The 15,538-nt window shown below is 47.1% G+C and overlaps 1 protein-coding gene across 1 annotated transcript; it reads left to right on the top strand.

Annotated features, from left to right (window-relative positions):
* The first annotated feature begins 311 nt into the window (after positions 1 to 311).
* EARS2 (glutamyl-tRNA synthetase 2, mitochondrial) lies at positions 312 to 14,029 on the top strand. The gene is made up of 9 exons (XM_083584624.1): positions 312 to 508; positions 1,970 to 2,125; positions 4,008 to 4,197; positions 5,635 to 6,107; positions 6,933 to 7,041; positions 7,514 to 7,667; positions 8,909 to 9,039; positions 9,529 to 9,664; positions 13,160 to 14,029. Exons 1-9 carry the CDS (start codon positions 418 to 420, stop codon positions 13,241 to 13,243), a joined length of 1,524 nt encoding a protein of 507 aa, XP_083440750.1. The 5' UTR covers positions 312 to 417; the 3' UTR covers positions 13,244 to 14,029.
* Positions 14,030 to 15,538: the final 1,509 nt, after the last annotated feature.

Here is a 15,538-nt window from a genome sequence, read left to right as displayed (position 1 = left end):
ATAAATACACACACACGTATATAAAGAATAAATTGATTGGAACAGCTTGATCCAGGTTCTACTAGCCAAAAAACCCCGCAAAAATAATGTGTATATAAAAAATAAATCCACCCTCTCTTCCTCCCCTTAATATAGAATAGAAAAATAAAGATACTATTAAAAATTTAAAATAATTAAAAAAATAAAAAGTAAAACTGATAGTATTTGGTCCCACTTCGGCGTTGCCCCATTTCTGCGGCCGCAGCGAGGACGCTGTTTCTTTAAGTCTGGCTCCGCCCCTTGTTCCTGTCGGAAACTGAATGACCGACAGGATGTAGCCAATGGGGCGCGGAGGGCGGGGTCTTATGTTAGACCACGTGCGCTTCTGCCGCTGCCTGTTGAGTCTACAGGTGGGAGGCCGCTACCGCCGCCGCTGTCATGGGACTGGGCGCTGCAGCGGTGGGGGATGCCTTGCGAGGCGCAATCCGGGGGTCTGGCGTGCGGGTGAGGTTCGCGCCCAGCCCCACAGGTGAGCTGCCCCGGAGCCACGCGGAGCTCCTCGCCTTGCTGCCGAAGCCGTGGGGACTTCCTTGGGCCGCTGCCTGACATGATTAGGGTTTTTCGGGTGCTTTCGTGCTGCCTTCCCGGGCAGTTTGCAAAAGCGATTCGCCAAATCGGATATTATTATCATATTTTTTAAAATACGTGTTTGCTGGTTTGCTGAAACTACAGCTGTAAACAGTCAATAGGATGTGCAGAGAAATAAAAAGAGAACAAACCCCGCAGCTGTAACTGTGCCACAACAAAGGGATAGTCTGAAACAGGTTTAAGAGAACCCATCAGGGAAAGAAAGGCAAATAACCCATTCCATAGCAATGCATGAGTCATTGGAGGTTTGTGTAATACACTATTGTTGGCTATAAATGGGAACCACGCTATGTCTAAATGATTATGCATAGCCATATAACAAGTATTAATAGGTATCAATTAATTTTTTTACCTTCCCTTCACACTTAAGGTCCCAGGATGGGTTACAGCATTCAAACTATATTAAAAACAACTTAGTTATTAAAAAAATGTGGTCTCCCAAGATCCTAGGCCTCTGACCGCTACACACTTGCTCATTGAGTTATATATAAGTAACTACCAATGGTGGGATCTAGTCAGCTTCATGAATCATGAGTTGTGCAGGCCTAATTGAATGCCTCTTGGTTTTTATTACTGTCCTTGGAGCTGAGATGCTGCTGTTATGCCCTTGGTGTGGGATGAACAAAAACAAAGGGGTTGTCAAAGGTGTCTCAGTAGAAATCAGAGTAGATCATGGAAGCCTGAAGTTTGCTTACCCTTGTGGTTGAAGGTCCCTGAACCCAGGTGAAGTTGGATATGTGGGGATAGCACAAGAATTGCCCAGGTGCATGGATCAGACCAAAAACTTAACTTATTCAGCCTTCCCCAACCTAGTGATCTCAATATAGTTTGCCTTGCAATGCCATCATAACAGTGCTGGTTGCAGAAGGTGGAAATTCTATTCCATCACAGCTGCATCCAAAAAAGGCCAAGTGCATGTTTCTGGGAAGCTCATAAAGGTGCCTTCCTTTGTTAATCAGAGGTAGACTGCTCTTGAACACGGAGTTTCATTTCAGCTGTCATTGTTAACATCCCTCAGCACACCTTTTCTCCCTACTTTTGCCTATTCCTCTTTTAAAAGTTAACTAAGTAAATGGTTGCCTCTTTCTCTTGGGGCTGTGATATGCATTGCATGTTCTGAACCAGCCAGCCTGAATTCTAATATTATTTTGAGAAGGAAGATAGTTTTCAACTGCTTGCACATTTCAAACCATTCATTTCTCTTCTGCTCATGTATTTGGAAGTGGAATGACTCTTGATGTGGAGGTTCTCTTTTCAGCTAGAACAGCAAAAACAGCCTCTGATTATAGCACCAGAGTTGTGCCTCATGCACCCTGTTCTTCCTTTTCTACGTGCTGTGCAGGGTTCCTCCACCTAGGTGGCCTGCGGACTGCTTTGTATAACTACATTTTTGCCAAGAAACACCAAGGGAGTTTCATCCTCAGACTGGAGGACACAGACCAAAGCCGGGTGGTGCCCGGGGCTGCTGAAGGCATAGAAGATATGCTGGAATGGGCAGGTAATTCTGCTTCCCCACACATGTATGCAGTTCAGGCTCTATCACAGGGACCAAACAGTGTGTGAGGTTGCATCCTTTGCCAGGTTTCCTCAGGGAAGCAGTGCAAGATGATCAGATCCTCAAGAATAATAATAACAATTTTATTATTTATACCCCGCCCATCTGACTGGGTTGCAATAAACATTTTAAAACTTCCCTATGCACGGCTACCTTCAGATGTCTTCCCAAGGTTGTATAGTTAGTTATCTTCTTGACATCTGATGGGAGGGCGTTCCACAGGGTGGGTGCCACTACCGAGAAGGCCCTCTGCCTGGCTCCTTGGAACTTCACTTCTCCCAGTGAGGGCCCTCGGAGCTGGATCTCGGTGTCCAGGCTGGATGATGGGGGTGGAGATGCTTCTTCAGGTATACAGGGCCAAGGCCGTTTAGGGTTTTAAAGGTCAGCACCAGCATTTTGGATGGTGCTCGGAAACGTACTGGGAGCCAATGTAGGTCTCTTTGTTCTTGGTTTTTCTGTCTTATCCAGGGAGTGGGGAAATAGAAAATATTCCAGCCCCCTCCTCTCGCCACCCCCGCTTTTCTTTCCCAGCATCATCATAAACCACCTTGGAGAACAGGACAGCTGCCCCATCACTCTCAGCAAGTTATCTACCCTCCCTGATGCTTAACCTCATAGAAAGGGGTTCAGACTCCCCTCTCCTTGTTTCCTTGCTTACTTTCAAAAAAACGAAGCAAAACACAATCTCCAAGTCAGCTGCCTTGGCATCAAGGAAACAAATTTATTTGCTGGTGGTGAGTTATCCACCACACTTTAGACACATGTGACTTCTGTCCAGCAAGCAAAGAGTTGTACATCTGACACTCTGTGTTCAGTAATTGGATGGCTCCCTCCCACACTTGATTTTTCCACCTGCATAATGTGCATTTTCTTTGTTATAGTTTTTCTATTTGGAAAGTTGGGATTTGCAAGATCCAAAAAGGGAGAGGGTTGATTGCTCTGGCCTCCTTGCCCTAAGGCTGCACTCTCACAGGTGCCTAACTCACCTGCCTACTTCTTGATGCTTTTGTCACTGGGGTGCCCACAAGATTGCCTGCCCTTTTATACTACAGTGGTACCTCAGGTTACATACGCTTCAGGTTACATATGCTTCAGGTTACATACGCTTCAGGTTACAGACTCCGCTAAACTAGAAATAGTGCTTCAGGATAAGAACAGAAATCGTGCTCCAGCGGCGTGGCGGCAGCAGGAGGCCCCATTAGCTAAAGTGGTGCTTCAGGTTAAGAACAGTTTCAGGTTAAGAACAGACCTCCGGAGCAAATTAAGTACTTAACCCGAGGTACCACTGTACTGGCTATCTTCCTCTAACTCTTGCTACATGCATTTCCATCAGAAAAGCCTTGTTTAAAAGGGGAAAATGTGTGTATTGACCACTGGGCTGCAGCACAGTCCAGTTACCTGGGATTTAAGTGACCTGGGAATGAGGATTTATTTAAAATCAGAGGAGCAGATAATGAGTCACCCCCCTTCACCTGATAAAATCATCATGTGATTATGGGATGTGGGGACTTCAAGCCTCTCTGGGATTTAAATGATCTGAGTCACTGTAAGCCTATCTCTGTCTGCACTTTTCTAAACTTGCACTCAAGTTCCCCCAGAGGTGTAGGAAGGGGGGTGCGGTGGGTGCAGTCCGCCCTGGGTGTCATGACTGAGGGGGGTGACAAAATGGCAGGCGAGTGGATGGCACACCTTGCGCCTGGCGGCTGCAGCTCTTGCCCATCCTCGGCAATTTCCAAGTGGTCCACGGGAGGGCAGGATGGACCACATTTGGGATCCCTTTGCTTTTGGTTGCTTCTGAAGAGCTGTCCCCTGCCTCCCCTTGCAGGCATCCCACCCGAGGAGAGTCCTCGCCGGGGCGGCCCAGCAGCCCCCTATCAGCAATCCCAGCGACTCAGCCTATACAGGGAAGCTGCAGAGCTGCTTCTGGAGAAGGGGGCTGCCTACCGCTGCTTTTGCACCCCCCAGCGCCTGGAGCTGCTGAAGAAAGAGGCTCTGAGGAACCGGCAGACGCCGCGGTAAGGATCAGGTGGAGGTTAGACCTGGGTGTGCTCTCTGCATGGCTGCTGACGCAACCTGGGTCCTGCTCCGCCGCAGGATTGCTACACGTCTCTCTGCCTTTGACAATTCTGCGTTCTTCCAAGGAGAGTCCTGAATGCGGGTGGGATGGGGGCTGACATTTGGCTGATGGGGAATCAGGAGGCAGGGCTGGGTGAGTCCAAGGAATTGTCCGTGTGGGGCTCTGTGGACTTCTGGCCTTGATCCAGCATGCTTACACTCAGGGATGGCCTTGATGGCCGGGAAAGGCCAGTATTTGCCTTATCAGGCTTATCGGCTTCAGGGGCCTGTTTCTCAATCTCCAGCAGTATCTGGAACAATAGAGCAAGGACCTTTGGCTAATGCATTGCAAGGAGTTGGACTAATTCTGTGAATCTAAAAGGAGAGAGAAACACTAGCTGTGGTCTGACGCCCCCTCCCCAAATTTCCTTAGTATATGTTCATTGCTCTGTTGCTACTGTGGAGAAGGGCTTGGGAGATCTTTTGCTATGGCTGCTTGTGGGCAACAATTTATCCTGCTCAGAGTGAGAACTTGGAGGATTTGGGGGCGGGGGCAAAATGTGTTAAGTCAAAAGCCACAGAGTACAGGTTCTCTTTGTGGGAGAGACAGAGAGGGACAGAGTCAGCAGCCATAATTGAAAAGGGGATGGGAACTATCGCTAAGACCATCTGTTTGCCTTCTTTTTTCTTTTTCTTATGTTTATATCCCACCTTTCCTTCAAGGAGCTTAAGGTGGCATACATGATTTTCCCTTTCCTCTTTTTATCCTTACAGACAGTGAGGTAGGCCAGGCTGAGAGGCAGTGACTGGCCCAGGCTCCCCCCCCCCCCCATTGAGCTGCATGGCTGAGTGGGGATTTGAACCCCAGCCGCCCAGGTCTTAGTCCAACACACTAACCACTACACCACACTGGCTCTGTTTGAAATAAATCTGCTTGAATGATTTGCTTGTTTTTACCTAGGTATTTGGTTAAATTGGAAATACAGGCTTTTCGTTCCTGTAATTTTCCTTGTTTACCTTAGTCGTTTATTGTACCTGTTTTTGTGACTTTTATACGTTGTTTTTCCTTATTTTCATTGCTTTGTTCCCCACTCCGGGATTGAAAATACTGTGGGCTATAAATACTGCAAATGAATAATAAAAAAATCAACAGGCAGGGAGTTCCAAAGTGCCAATGTGCAACCCCTGTAAAAGTACAAGTTCTGGAGACATGTTTCCTGCGTCCATCAAAGGCAGGGTGGTCCGGTCAGCTGGGATTCTGGGTTTCTCAAAGCTTTAGAGTTTTGTGTTGATTCAGTTGAATGAGAACCAGCAGCTTAGGTTACAGATGAAGCCTTCCTTTGCTGCTGCTGCTGCTGCTTCCGATGTGATTCCTAACCCTGCCCCTCTCCTTATAGATATGACAACAGGTGCCGCCACCTGAGCCCCAAGCAGGTGGCCGAGAAGGTGTCTCAGGGCGCTGACTCTGTCATGCGCTTCCGCCTGGAGGAGAACTCAGAACCCTTCTGCGACCTGATCCACGGCTGGAGCAAGCACGTTGTCGCCAGTGTCGAAGGGGATCCGGTGATCCTGAAGAGCGATGGCTTCCCCACCTACCACCTGGCCAACGTGGTGGATGACCACGTCATGGGGATCAGCCATGTCCTTCGGGGAGCAGAGTGGCTCATCTCCACCTCCAAGCACCTCCTCCTCTACAGGGCCTTTGGCTGGGACCCACCTCAATTTGGCCACCTCCCGCTGCTCCTGAACAAAGACGGCAGCAAGCTTTCCAAGAGGCAGGGGGACATCTTTGTGGAGCAGCTTGCGCAGGATGGCTGGTTGCCCGAAGCCCTGCTGGACATCATGACAAATTGTGGCTCTGGATTTGCAGGTAATGAGGCCGTAGCCCTCAACACCCCAGCAGGCTGGCTCAGCTGGTGTGAATTCTCTGCTTGTATTTGAATCCTGCTTATAAAATTATGGGTGTCCCGCTTTTCCACCTTGTCTTGGCAAATGACTGTGTTCAGTGGAGTCTCTCCTGGAGCTGGTCCCTTCTTAGTAGGTAGTCCCTGGGCTTCCTGAGGCCTCCTGGGACATTTTCTGCTTAGCCCATCGCTGGAATCCTAGAGTTGTATGCCATCGATTCCAGTGGGTCCCAAAATGGGGTACAGTTGGATTACCTGGGCAAGGGAGCTGCAGGCTGGTGCTAAAGGTGGAAATAATTATCATCAATGTTGATGAATTAATTAAATTAAAGGGGACCCCTGACCATTAGGTCCAGTCGTGACCGACTCTGGGGTTGCGGCGCTCATCTCGCTTTATTGGCCGAGGGAGCCGGCGTACAGCTTCCGGGTCATGTGGCCAGCATGACAAAGCCGCTTCTGGCGAACCATAGCAGCGCACGGAAACGCCGTTTACCTTCCCACCAGAGCAGTACCTATTTATCTGCTTGCACTTTGACGTGCTTTTGAACTGCTAGGTTGGCAGGAGCAGGGACTGAGCAACGGGAGCTCACCCCATCGCTGGGATTCGAACCGCCAAGCTTCTGATCGGCAAGTCCTAGGCTCTGTGGTTTAACCCACAGCGCCCTATACATATCAATAAATTCTTGTTGGAGCATGTTTTTGTCATGTATTCTTCTACACATTTCCATTCTTGTTTGAGATTTTAATTAATCTAATCAAAATCTAATCGGACCTCTTGGTTTCATTTGCAGATAACCGGATGGGCAGGACGTTGAAGGAGCTGATTGAGGAGTTCAACGTGAGCAGGATCGAAAGGCACTCGGCTCTGCTGGATCTTGAGAAGCTGTCTGAGTTCAACAGGTGGAGGAACCAGAGGGGCGGGGTAGCACCAGCTTCCATGCATTTCCTGGTTGGCTGTTGATCTGCGGGCTGTTTATCCCCTGTGGGGAGGTCTGCATCTGCTGAGCATCACCTTTTGGTCCCCTTCCCTGTTCCCTTCCTTGGAGCCCAGTCTCCCTACAGCTCAGGGGTCTCTTCTGCCTCCTCCTTGAAGTCAGGCTGCATTCAGGGAAGAAAAAGCAAGATGTCACATAGGGTGCAAACAGGCATTGCTGAGAAACTGAGGAAGTGTATCCCTAAAAGGTCATCCCACTCCTTATAGCTCAGCCGGTTAAAGCATGCTGCTGACACTGTTGAGGCTGCAGGTTCGATACCCATGTGGATATTCTAGCTGCATATTCTAGTACTGCAGGGAAATGGATTAAATGCACCTCAGGGTCCTTTCCAACTCTTCAGTTGTATGATGCTATGTTGTGTGTGTGTGTGTGCACAGGATCCACCTGACCCGTCGGATTGAAGATGACCTGCAACGGCAAGAGCTGGTGGCAGAGGTGCAGGCCTCTGTGGAGGAGACCTACGGGAGCCAGGTGGTAGACCGGGAGGTCCTTGAGAAGGGCTACGTGGAGCAGGTGCTGCTGCTTAGAATGGTAAGTCAGGCAAAGAGGGTGTGTGTGTCTGTGCACAAGTGCACCTGCCTCTTTGCTTTCTTGTGGTTTTTTTTTGTTTTTAAATAAACTGCCAACATAACGAAAGGAAAGAAAACAAAGGTCTTAAATTTTAACACCACAAAGCGTCACATCCTGGAAATTAGGGGTTGCTGGAAAAGTTTAAAACAGGGATGCAGAAAAGGGAGGTATGGGGAAGTCGTTGAAACAAGGTTTAAGGAAAAGAGGCTATGAAATTATACGTGTTTATATGTTTGTTTGTTTGTTTGTTTATGTATTGTCAGTTGTATTGTGTTTTAATATATGTTGGAAAATTAATAAAAATTTATTTAAAAAAAACAAAAAAACAAAGCGTCAAACCCTGGAAGCACAAAAGATACAGCATGTCTCCAAAGGGATAACAAAGTGTTAACTCAGACATAGATTTCCTTTACAAATAATAATGATATATAAAATAACAGTGTCCTCCACCTGTGAGTTTCATCATTATGAAATAACACAGGCTTAAATGAGCCAGATGATTTCCATACACTGGTGGCACTGAGTGACTGGGTGCCTCAATATTTGCATAAGAAATACTATTACTATTATTTATTATTATTAATTGAGTTTATATACCGCCTTATACCCGGAGATCTCAGGGCAGTCCACAGAAAAGATCACAACATATACAGTTGTACCTCAAGTTACAAATGCCTCAGGTTACAAATGCTTCAGGTTACAAACTCCACTAACCTGGAAGAGTTACCTCGAGTTGAGAACTTTGCCCCAGGATGAGAACGGAAAATTTGTGCTGGCGGCGCAGCAGCAGCAAGAGGCTCCATTAGCAAAAGCGTGCCTCTTGTTAAGAACAGTTTCAGGTTAAGAACGGACCTCCGGAAATAATTAAGTTCGTAACTAGAGGTACCACTGTATAATCAGAATAAAAACAACAACCCAACAACACACACCCAGAAAAGAGCCACATTTTAGAAGGCTATAGGATGTCAAACAGATCAACCAAAGGCCTGGTTAAAAAGGAACACTTTTGCCTGGCACCTAAAGGTGTATAATGAAGGTGCCAGGTGAACTTCATGTTATATATGTTTCCTAGCTGGAAACTCTTCAACTTGAAGGTAAGAAGGTGCCGTGGGGCAGGGAGAGATGTGGTGTTGGGGTGGGGGCTCCAGCCAGGGGAACTGATCTGCCTGTCTCTCTGATCCTCAGTGGTCCTTCCTCCCCAGGGTCACATAAGCCGCCTCAAGGACTTGGTGTCACCCAAGTATTCTTTCTTGTGGATCCGGCCATCCGTGCCTCACGAGGAGCTGCAAGCCATTTCAGCAGAGGCAGACAAAATAGGAAGGCTGGTTCTCAGGTGAGTTGCCCTGGACCTTGCCTGTTGTTGTTTTTTTACCCACTGGGATGTTGCAGCCACCTAGAGGTCTGGCCTCCTTCACCTTCCTCCTCACCTGAGTGACAGCAGGTACTTTCCATGCTGAAGTAAGTGCTTGTTTTCAGCCGGTCTCCCTCATATGGTAAATAAACAGTAGAACCTTACATTATCTCAGCTGGTAGAGTATGAAACTCTTAATCTCAGGGTTGTGGGTTTGAGCCCCACGTTGGGCAAAAGATTCCCCCACTTTTGAGCCCCATTGCAGGGGGTTGGACTAGATGACCCTTGTGGTCCCTTCCAATTCTACAATGCTATGACTCTTGCCACATGAAGGGTCTTCTGCAAGTGAAACAACCTGCCCTGCAAAATGGATACGATAAATCACTTGGCAGTAGCTTTTCCAAGTGAAAACTGAGCCACAGTTTAGAAAAACGAGTTTAAATATCCTTTTTTCTTCTTCTCTTCCCAAAGGTTGCTGGAACAGCCGGTGGCTGCTCTGACCCCAGAGGAGCTGGGCAAAGACCTGAGGCGGCTGCAAGAGCAGATAAGTGGGACCCAGTACAGTGGCATGATGAGGCTTCTCCGCTTGGCCCTCAGTGGCCAGAAGGTAAATTTCCCAGGTCCCCACTTCCCAAATCTCATCATCTGAATTGCTCTGCTTTGAAAGCCAATAGCTGGCTTGGCTCTGCTAATGGACCTCAGTGGTAGTTGCTATATCTCTTTAAAATACAGTGGTACCTCGGGATAAGTACTTAATTCGTTCCGGAGGTCCGTTCTTAACCTGAAACTGTTCTTAACCTGAAGCACCACTTTAGCTAATGGGGCCTCCTGCTGCTGCTGCACTGCCGGAGCACGATTTCTGTTCTTAACCTGAAGCAAAGTTATTAACCTGAAGCACTATTTCTGGGTTAGCGGAGTCTGTAACCTAAAGCGTATGTAACCTAAAGCGTATGTAACCCGAGGTACCACTGTAATCAAAAGAGCCATCCTGATAGACGTGAGGTATTTTGGACTACAACTCCCATCAGCCCTAGCCAAATCATGTTGGGGCCGATGGGAGTTGTAGTCCAAAACATAGAGGGCACCAAATTGACAAAGGCTGACCTAAAATTATTTGTACCTCATTTTCAGCAAACCAGTGGCTTGTAACAATAAAAACACGTGAAACCAGTTAACACGGATGGGCCATTCCTGACAATTAATAATGAAAAAATATGAGCAAAAACCCACAGGTCAAGCTAGAGCTAGAATAAAACCAAGAATAAGGATGGATAGCTCAGTTGGTTAGAGCATGGTGCTGAGAACGCCAAAGTTGCAGGTTCGATCTCCATTCAGGGACAGCTGCATATTCCTGCATTGCAGGGGATTGGACTAGACGATCCTCTGGGTCCCTTCTAACTCTGTGATTCTGTGAGCCCTCCCCACACCCCGAGGCATGCCTTGATCAGCAAGTCTTTACTTGGCACCTGAATAGCAACATGAAGATGCCAGCTAAACACCTAATACAGGTTGCCAGTTTTTTTAAATGTTATTCCATTTATTGGGCAGTGCTGAAATCATAGGAAGCTGCCTTCAGATGTCGTCTAAAAGTCAGATACTTGTTTATTTCCTTGACATCTGGTGCGAGGGTGTTCCACAGGGTGGGCGCCACCACCAAGAAGGCCCTATGCCTGGTTCCCTGTAAGTTCACTACTTGCAGTGAGGGAACCGCCAGAGGGCCCTCAGAGCTGGACCTCAGTGTCCGGGCTGAACGATGGAGGTGGAGACGTCCCTTCAGGTATATTGGGCTGAGACCATTTACTCAGGTGGGACTTCCGGGTTGGTGCCACTGTTTAATGGCGGATTCCCTCCGAGCTCCGGAGGGAATCGGCTCCGTAGCGTCTGGGTCTGGCCGCTGCGGCGAAGCGGGGACCCTTAAAATCACAGGCACGGATGCCTGTGAACACAGAGACTCGGCGGGCACCATTTGCGCCCCCCCAATCCGCGACGGAGCCTTTTTAAAGGCTTCGGAACGGAGGCAGGGTAAGGCGTGGTGCTGAGAGTACTCCCTCGTCTACGGAGTGAAGCCGCAAGCCATTGACAGAGAGCGCCAACTTCTTCTAAGAGTGATTGGATCCTAAAACATCAACCCGTGAGTAATACGGAGATTGGAACTTTAAAAAATTTATTATTTTGGATTTGGAACGAGCGGGAAGGGGCTAAAAAGGAAGTCCACCCCCCCCCTCTTTGTAAACAACTTAAAGCAAAGGACTGGGCAGCTAAGGTCGAGAGAATCTGTTTCTTGTTTTTTTTTAACTAAAGATCCTGACCTCACGGTTTGGACATTATAAGAGGATATTCTGGAGGATAAAAAGAATTTTGGGAGCTGAAACTACACCCCCCCCTAGACCCGGGAACGTCCGATGAGAAAGCCTGTTGCATGGAAGATTTTGACAGCTGTCAAGTGAGCTGCTAGTCAGCTAGTTGTCAGCTGGAAAAAGAGAACATTGTTTCTGCTGTTTTTGCTGGTTTATTCGGGATAACTTGTTGAAAATAAGGTTGATACAAAATAACTGGACTTTTGGTTTTTGAGCTGAAAGGAAGATCAAGGAATTAAATCCCCCTAGAGGGGTAACAAGGATACTACATTACAAAAATGGCTGGAGTGTCTAAATTCCAAGCAGAATTGGACAGAGCACTGGTTCTCTTGGGAAACTTACAAGATGAGTACGATGCTTTGTCTACAGAGGTAGCGCTATTACACTGGACAGTAAACAACAGCTTGGAGTCTGATAAGGATTTGAAACAGGAAGCCTATTCAACTGAACAAATAAATGAAACCGAAAGCGTAGACACGATGGAGCAATATGTTCTTTTTGAAGAAAACGAAGGAGGAGATGGAGGTTTGCAGGAGTCAAAGGAGAGCTACAATATGAGGCCTGACATGATGATAAAAAAGGACAATAAAAACTGGATGCGGAAAGCCTGGTTTGATTGGGAATTTGGAAAATGGAGAGATCCTCTTTTGAGGAGATCTGAAGACCTGAGGATTATAAATTTGTTGAAGGTGGAAGCTGGAGCTGTGGGGACATTTGGATTAGAAAGAAATTCGAAACAAGAGTTGGAATACCCCATAGGCTTTGCTTTTGCTTTTAAGTATGGAGGACTGGCTAGAAGCAACACCGATTCTGTTGGGCCGGAGCCCCTCCGAGACCTGGGGCTTAACATCAAGGTCTATCAAAGAGACCGGCAGAAAGGAACTGAGAGAGACATAAGGGCCTCGGACCTGAGATCTCCAGGCTAAATAAATAATATAAAGACTGATGGATATTGGTTGGGGACTGGAACCGGGAGAAGGGTGGGTGGAGGTTGGGAATCCAAAGGGTACATAAGGATAATTTGCATTGCTTTGTTTGTTTTATATTTTGTTAGTGGTAAGGAAATTGGGTAAACCGTGGAAGGGAAATTTTGGTCGACCTTAGGAAAAAGGTTCAAGAATAAATTAATGAGGTATAAGTATTGATGTGTAATTTTAATAAGGTGAAATTGGTTTTTTTTTCTTTTTTTTTTTAAACTAAGTGAGAATAAGGCTGTTAAAAATAAATGGAGGAAATGGAAAAAAGAAGTAAAGTAAAATAACAGTATGTTAGAATAAATGTTTAAGTTAAGGTGAAGAAATAAGTTAAGGACTTGCTGAATTGACAATTTAAATTGGAATACAAGAAGGGGAGGTGTGAGGAGGTCTGAGAAACAAGGTTGAGGAAAATAAGTATCAGAAACTGTATGTGTTTTTTCTATTTTTTTTGTTTAGTTTCGAATATTTTGTTTACTTTCTTTTTGTTTTTGTTTGTTGTGTGCTTTTTGAAAATACCAATAAATATTTAATTAAAAAAAAAAAAAAAGAGACCATTTACTCAGGTGGTACTGCTGCTAGAAAGGTTGTAGAGCACTCCGTCAATGGAATTGTGGTATGAATATGGAAGAGGGAGTGCTGTAATGGAGGCCTCTCAGACTCTAGCTCCCACAAAGCTTCAGGAGCTTTTGTTTTCAAGTAGGGAGGTGTTCCTTTCCAGTTGTCAAGGTTCCCCCTCCCTTTCTGGAGTAACCTCCCTGTCCATTTCAGGAAGGACCCAGCGTTGCCGAGATGATGGTCTCCTTGGGGCCCAGAGAGGCCAGCGCACGGATCCAGAGAGCCCTTTGCAGCTGACCTGTTGAAGCAAAACAGCCAACAGAACTTTCAATAGAGCTTGCATGTCAAGCCTTCCACGAAACTCAGATACCTTCCTGTGGACTACAGAGCATCCCACAGCCACAGACTTGACCACTTCTCTCTCTCTTTTTAAAAGTGCTCTGGGGTTGGCAGCCTGGCATTGGCACTGAGACCCTAAGGGGATTTCCGGTTCTAGTTGAGTCTGACGTGGCATTAATAAAAAAAAGCAAAAACACTGGCTGGAGGTCAAAGTGCCGTTGTGACGGCTTTCCACGTGGCCTCGCAGCTGGGCATTCCTTCAGGGCTGGGGAGCAGCCTCAACCTTGGAAGCCACAGGAGCCTGAACCAAACTGGGCTCCGAAGGTCCAGTTCCATAGAATTCAAAGGGTATTTTTATTGCATTACAATCTCAGAGATAATTAATTGCAGTAGGTTGGACTAGATGACCCTTGGGGACTTTCCCAACTCTGCAATTCTCTGGTTCTATGAAAAGGAGCAATAAAATACAATTGAAAATCAATATGAATCTTTAATGTGACGTTTGCACCATCATCAGCCATAAATCCACAGAGATGCGTGGTCCTGCTGGGTGTAACAGCATCTCCTGTGCTCAGCCTAGTCTCTCTGCCCAGGGCTGGATTAACCATTAAGAAAAATAAGCATGGGCTTAGGGCATCAAGGGAAGGAGGACACCATAGGAATTTCCCCTTGGACCATATGGTGCAGCTGAACACAAACATCATTTCTACAACTATGCAAAAATAAACATTACTTTCCATCTTACTGTAGTTTTCATTTCATTTCAAAAAGTAAAATTTTATTTTACAGTTTATTATTGTTTATATTTTGAATTAGATATATGTGGGGGCACCAAAATCTTTTCATGGCATAGGGCCTCCAAAGGTCTTTGCCCCTCTGAGCACCATAGAATCATAGAATCATAGAGTTGGAAGAGACCACAAGGGCCATTGAGTCCAACCCCCTGCCAAGCAGGAAACACCATCAGAGCACTCCTGACATATGGTTGTCAAGCCTCTGCTTAAAGACCTCCAAAGGAGACTCCACCACACTCCTTGGCAGCAAATTCCACTGTCGAACAGCTCTTACTGTCAGGAAGTTCTTCCTAATGTTTAGGTGGAATCTTCTTTCTTGTAGTTTGGAACCATTGCTCCGTGTCCGCTTCTCTGGAGCAGCAGAAAACAACCTTTCTCCCTCCTCTATGTGACATCCTTTTATATATTTGAACATGGCTATCATATCATATTTTGGGATGTCTTTCCAGAACAAGGGTGGTGCCCTCCGCAGACATCCCTATATGAGCAACCTTGAATGGCTCAGACTGCGACCCTTTGTGGTGAAGGAAGGTGACTCTTCCAAGTCAAGTGTGGCTACAGGCTGGCTTGGAAGGTAAGCAAGCAGTGGGGGGCCTGGGAAGCAGAGCTCAGTCTATCAGCTCTGCTGTGGCAGCTCCCACCAGGCCTCCTCTCCCCTCCGCTGTCTCCTGGAGGCAGCCATTCCAGCAGACTGCCTCAGTGTAAGAGAGATGGGGAGCAAAGCCCATTGCTAAATGCCCAGCTCCATGACGCACCTCCTGTCCCTGAGCTGGGCCAGCTGGTCATTACAGGAACAACTGCCTGAGTTCTGATTTTCTTCCTCCCTCCCTGTCCCTTTCCCCTTGCCTGTCCTGCCATTTCTCTTAAGATTGTAGACCTGAGGGTAGGGACTGTCAGGCCTTTTTGGCTGAAGAATAGGGCACAAAACAAACAATAGATAAGCTGACCCAGGTAGGGTCCTAAGGCCAGCCATGTTGGGGGGGAGGGAGGGGAACAGTATGCTAAATCACTCCCCTTTTATCTTTAATAGATTTGGCCATTGTCTTTGATACTTCTCTATTTCAGCCCACTATTCTCTTCTGGCTGGGGTATCCCAGTTCTCTCTAGATTAGGGCGGCCCAGCTAAGTGAAGTGCTGGGCTTTGGGAAGGCAGTGCAAGGGCTTGGAGGGTGCATGCACCCCTCAGACCACCCATTGGACCACCCCGCTCTAGATTAAGGTGGCTATCCTGGTGCCCCCTCCAAATGTTGTTGGACTCTGATCACTGACCAGTGTTTGCTGTGAGGGTGGTGCGAACTGGCCCCCAACCCCAGGCTATAGAGCAGTGGTTCCCAAAGTGGATGGTACAACCCTCAGGGGGGCAGTGGGGATACCTAGTGGGGTGTGTGTTTGTGCTGAAGGTGTCAGTGACTATCTGACTTTGAAAAGCAGGTATCGCTCGATCAAGTTCGTCAGTTTT

The sequence above is a fragment of the Podarcis filfolensis genome (genome assembly GCF_964270895.1).
Source record: "Podarcis filfolensis genome assembly, chromosome: 14".
Taxonomy (NCBI): Eukaryota; Metazoa; Chordata; class Lepidosauria; order Squamata; family Lacertidae; genus Podarcis; species Podarcis filfolensis.
The sequence above is the reverse complement of the archived record's forward strand: the minus strand, read 5'-3'. Positions and strand labels throughout refer to the sequence as shown.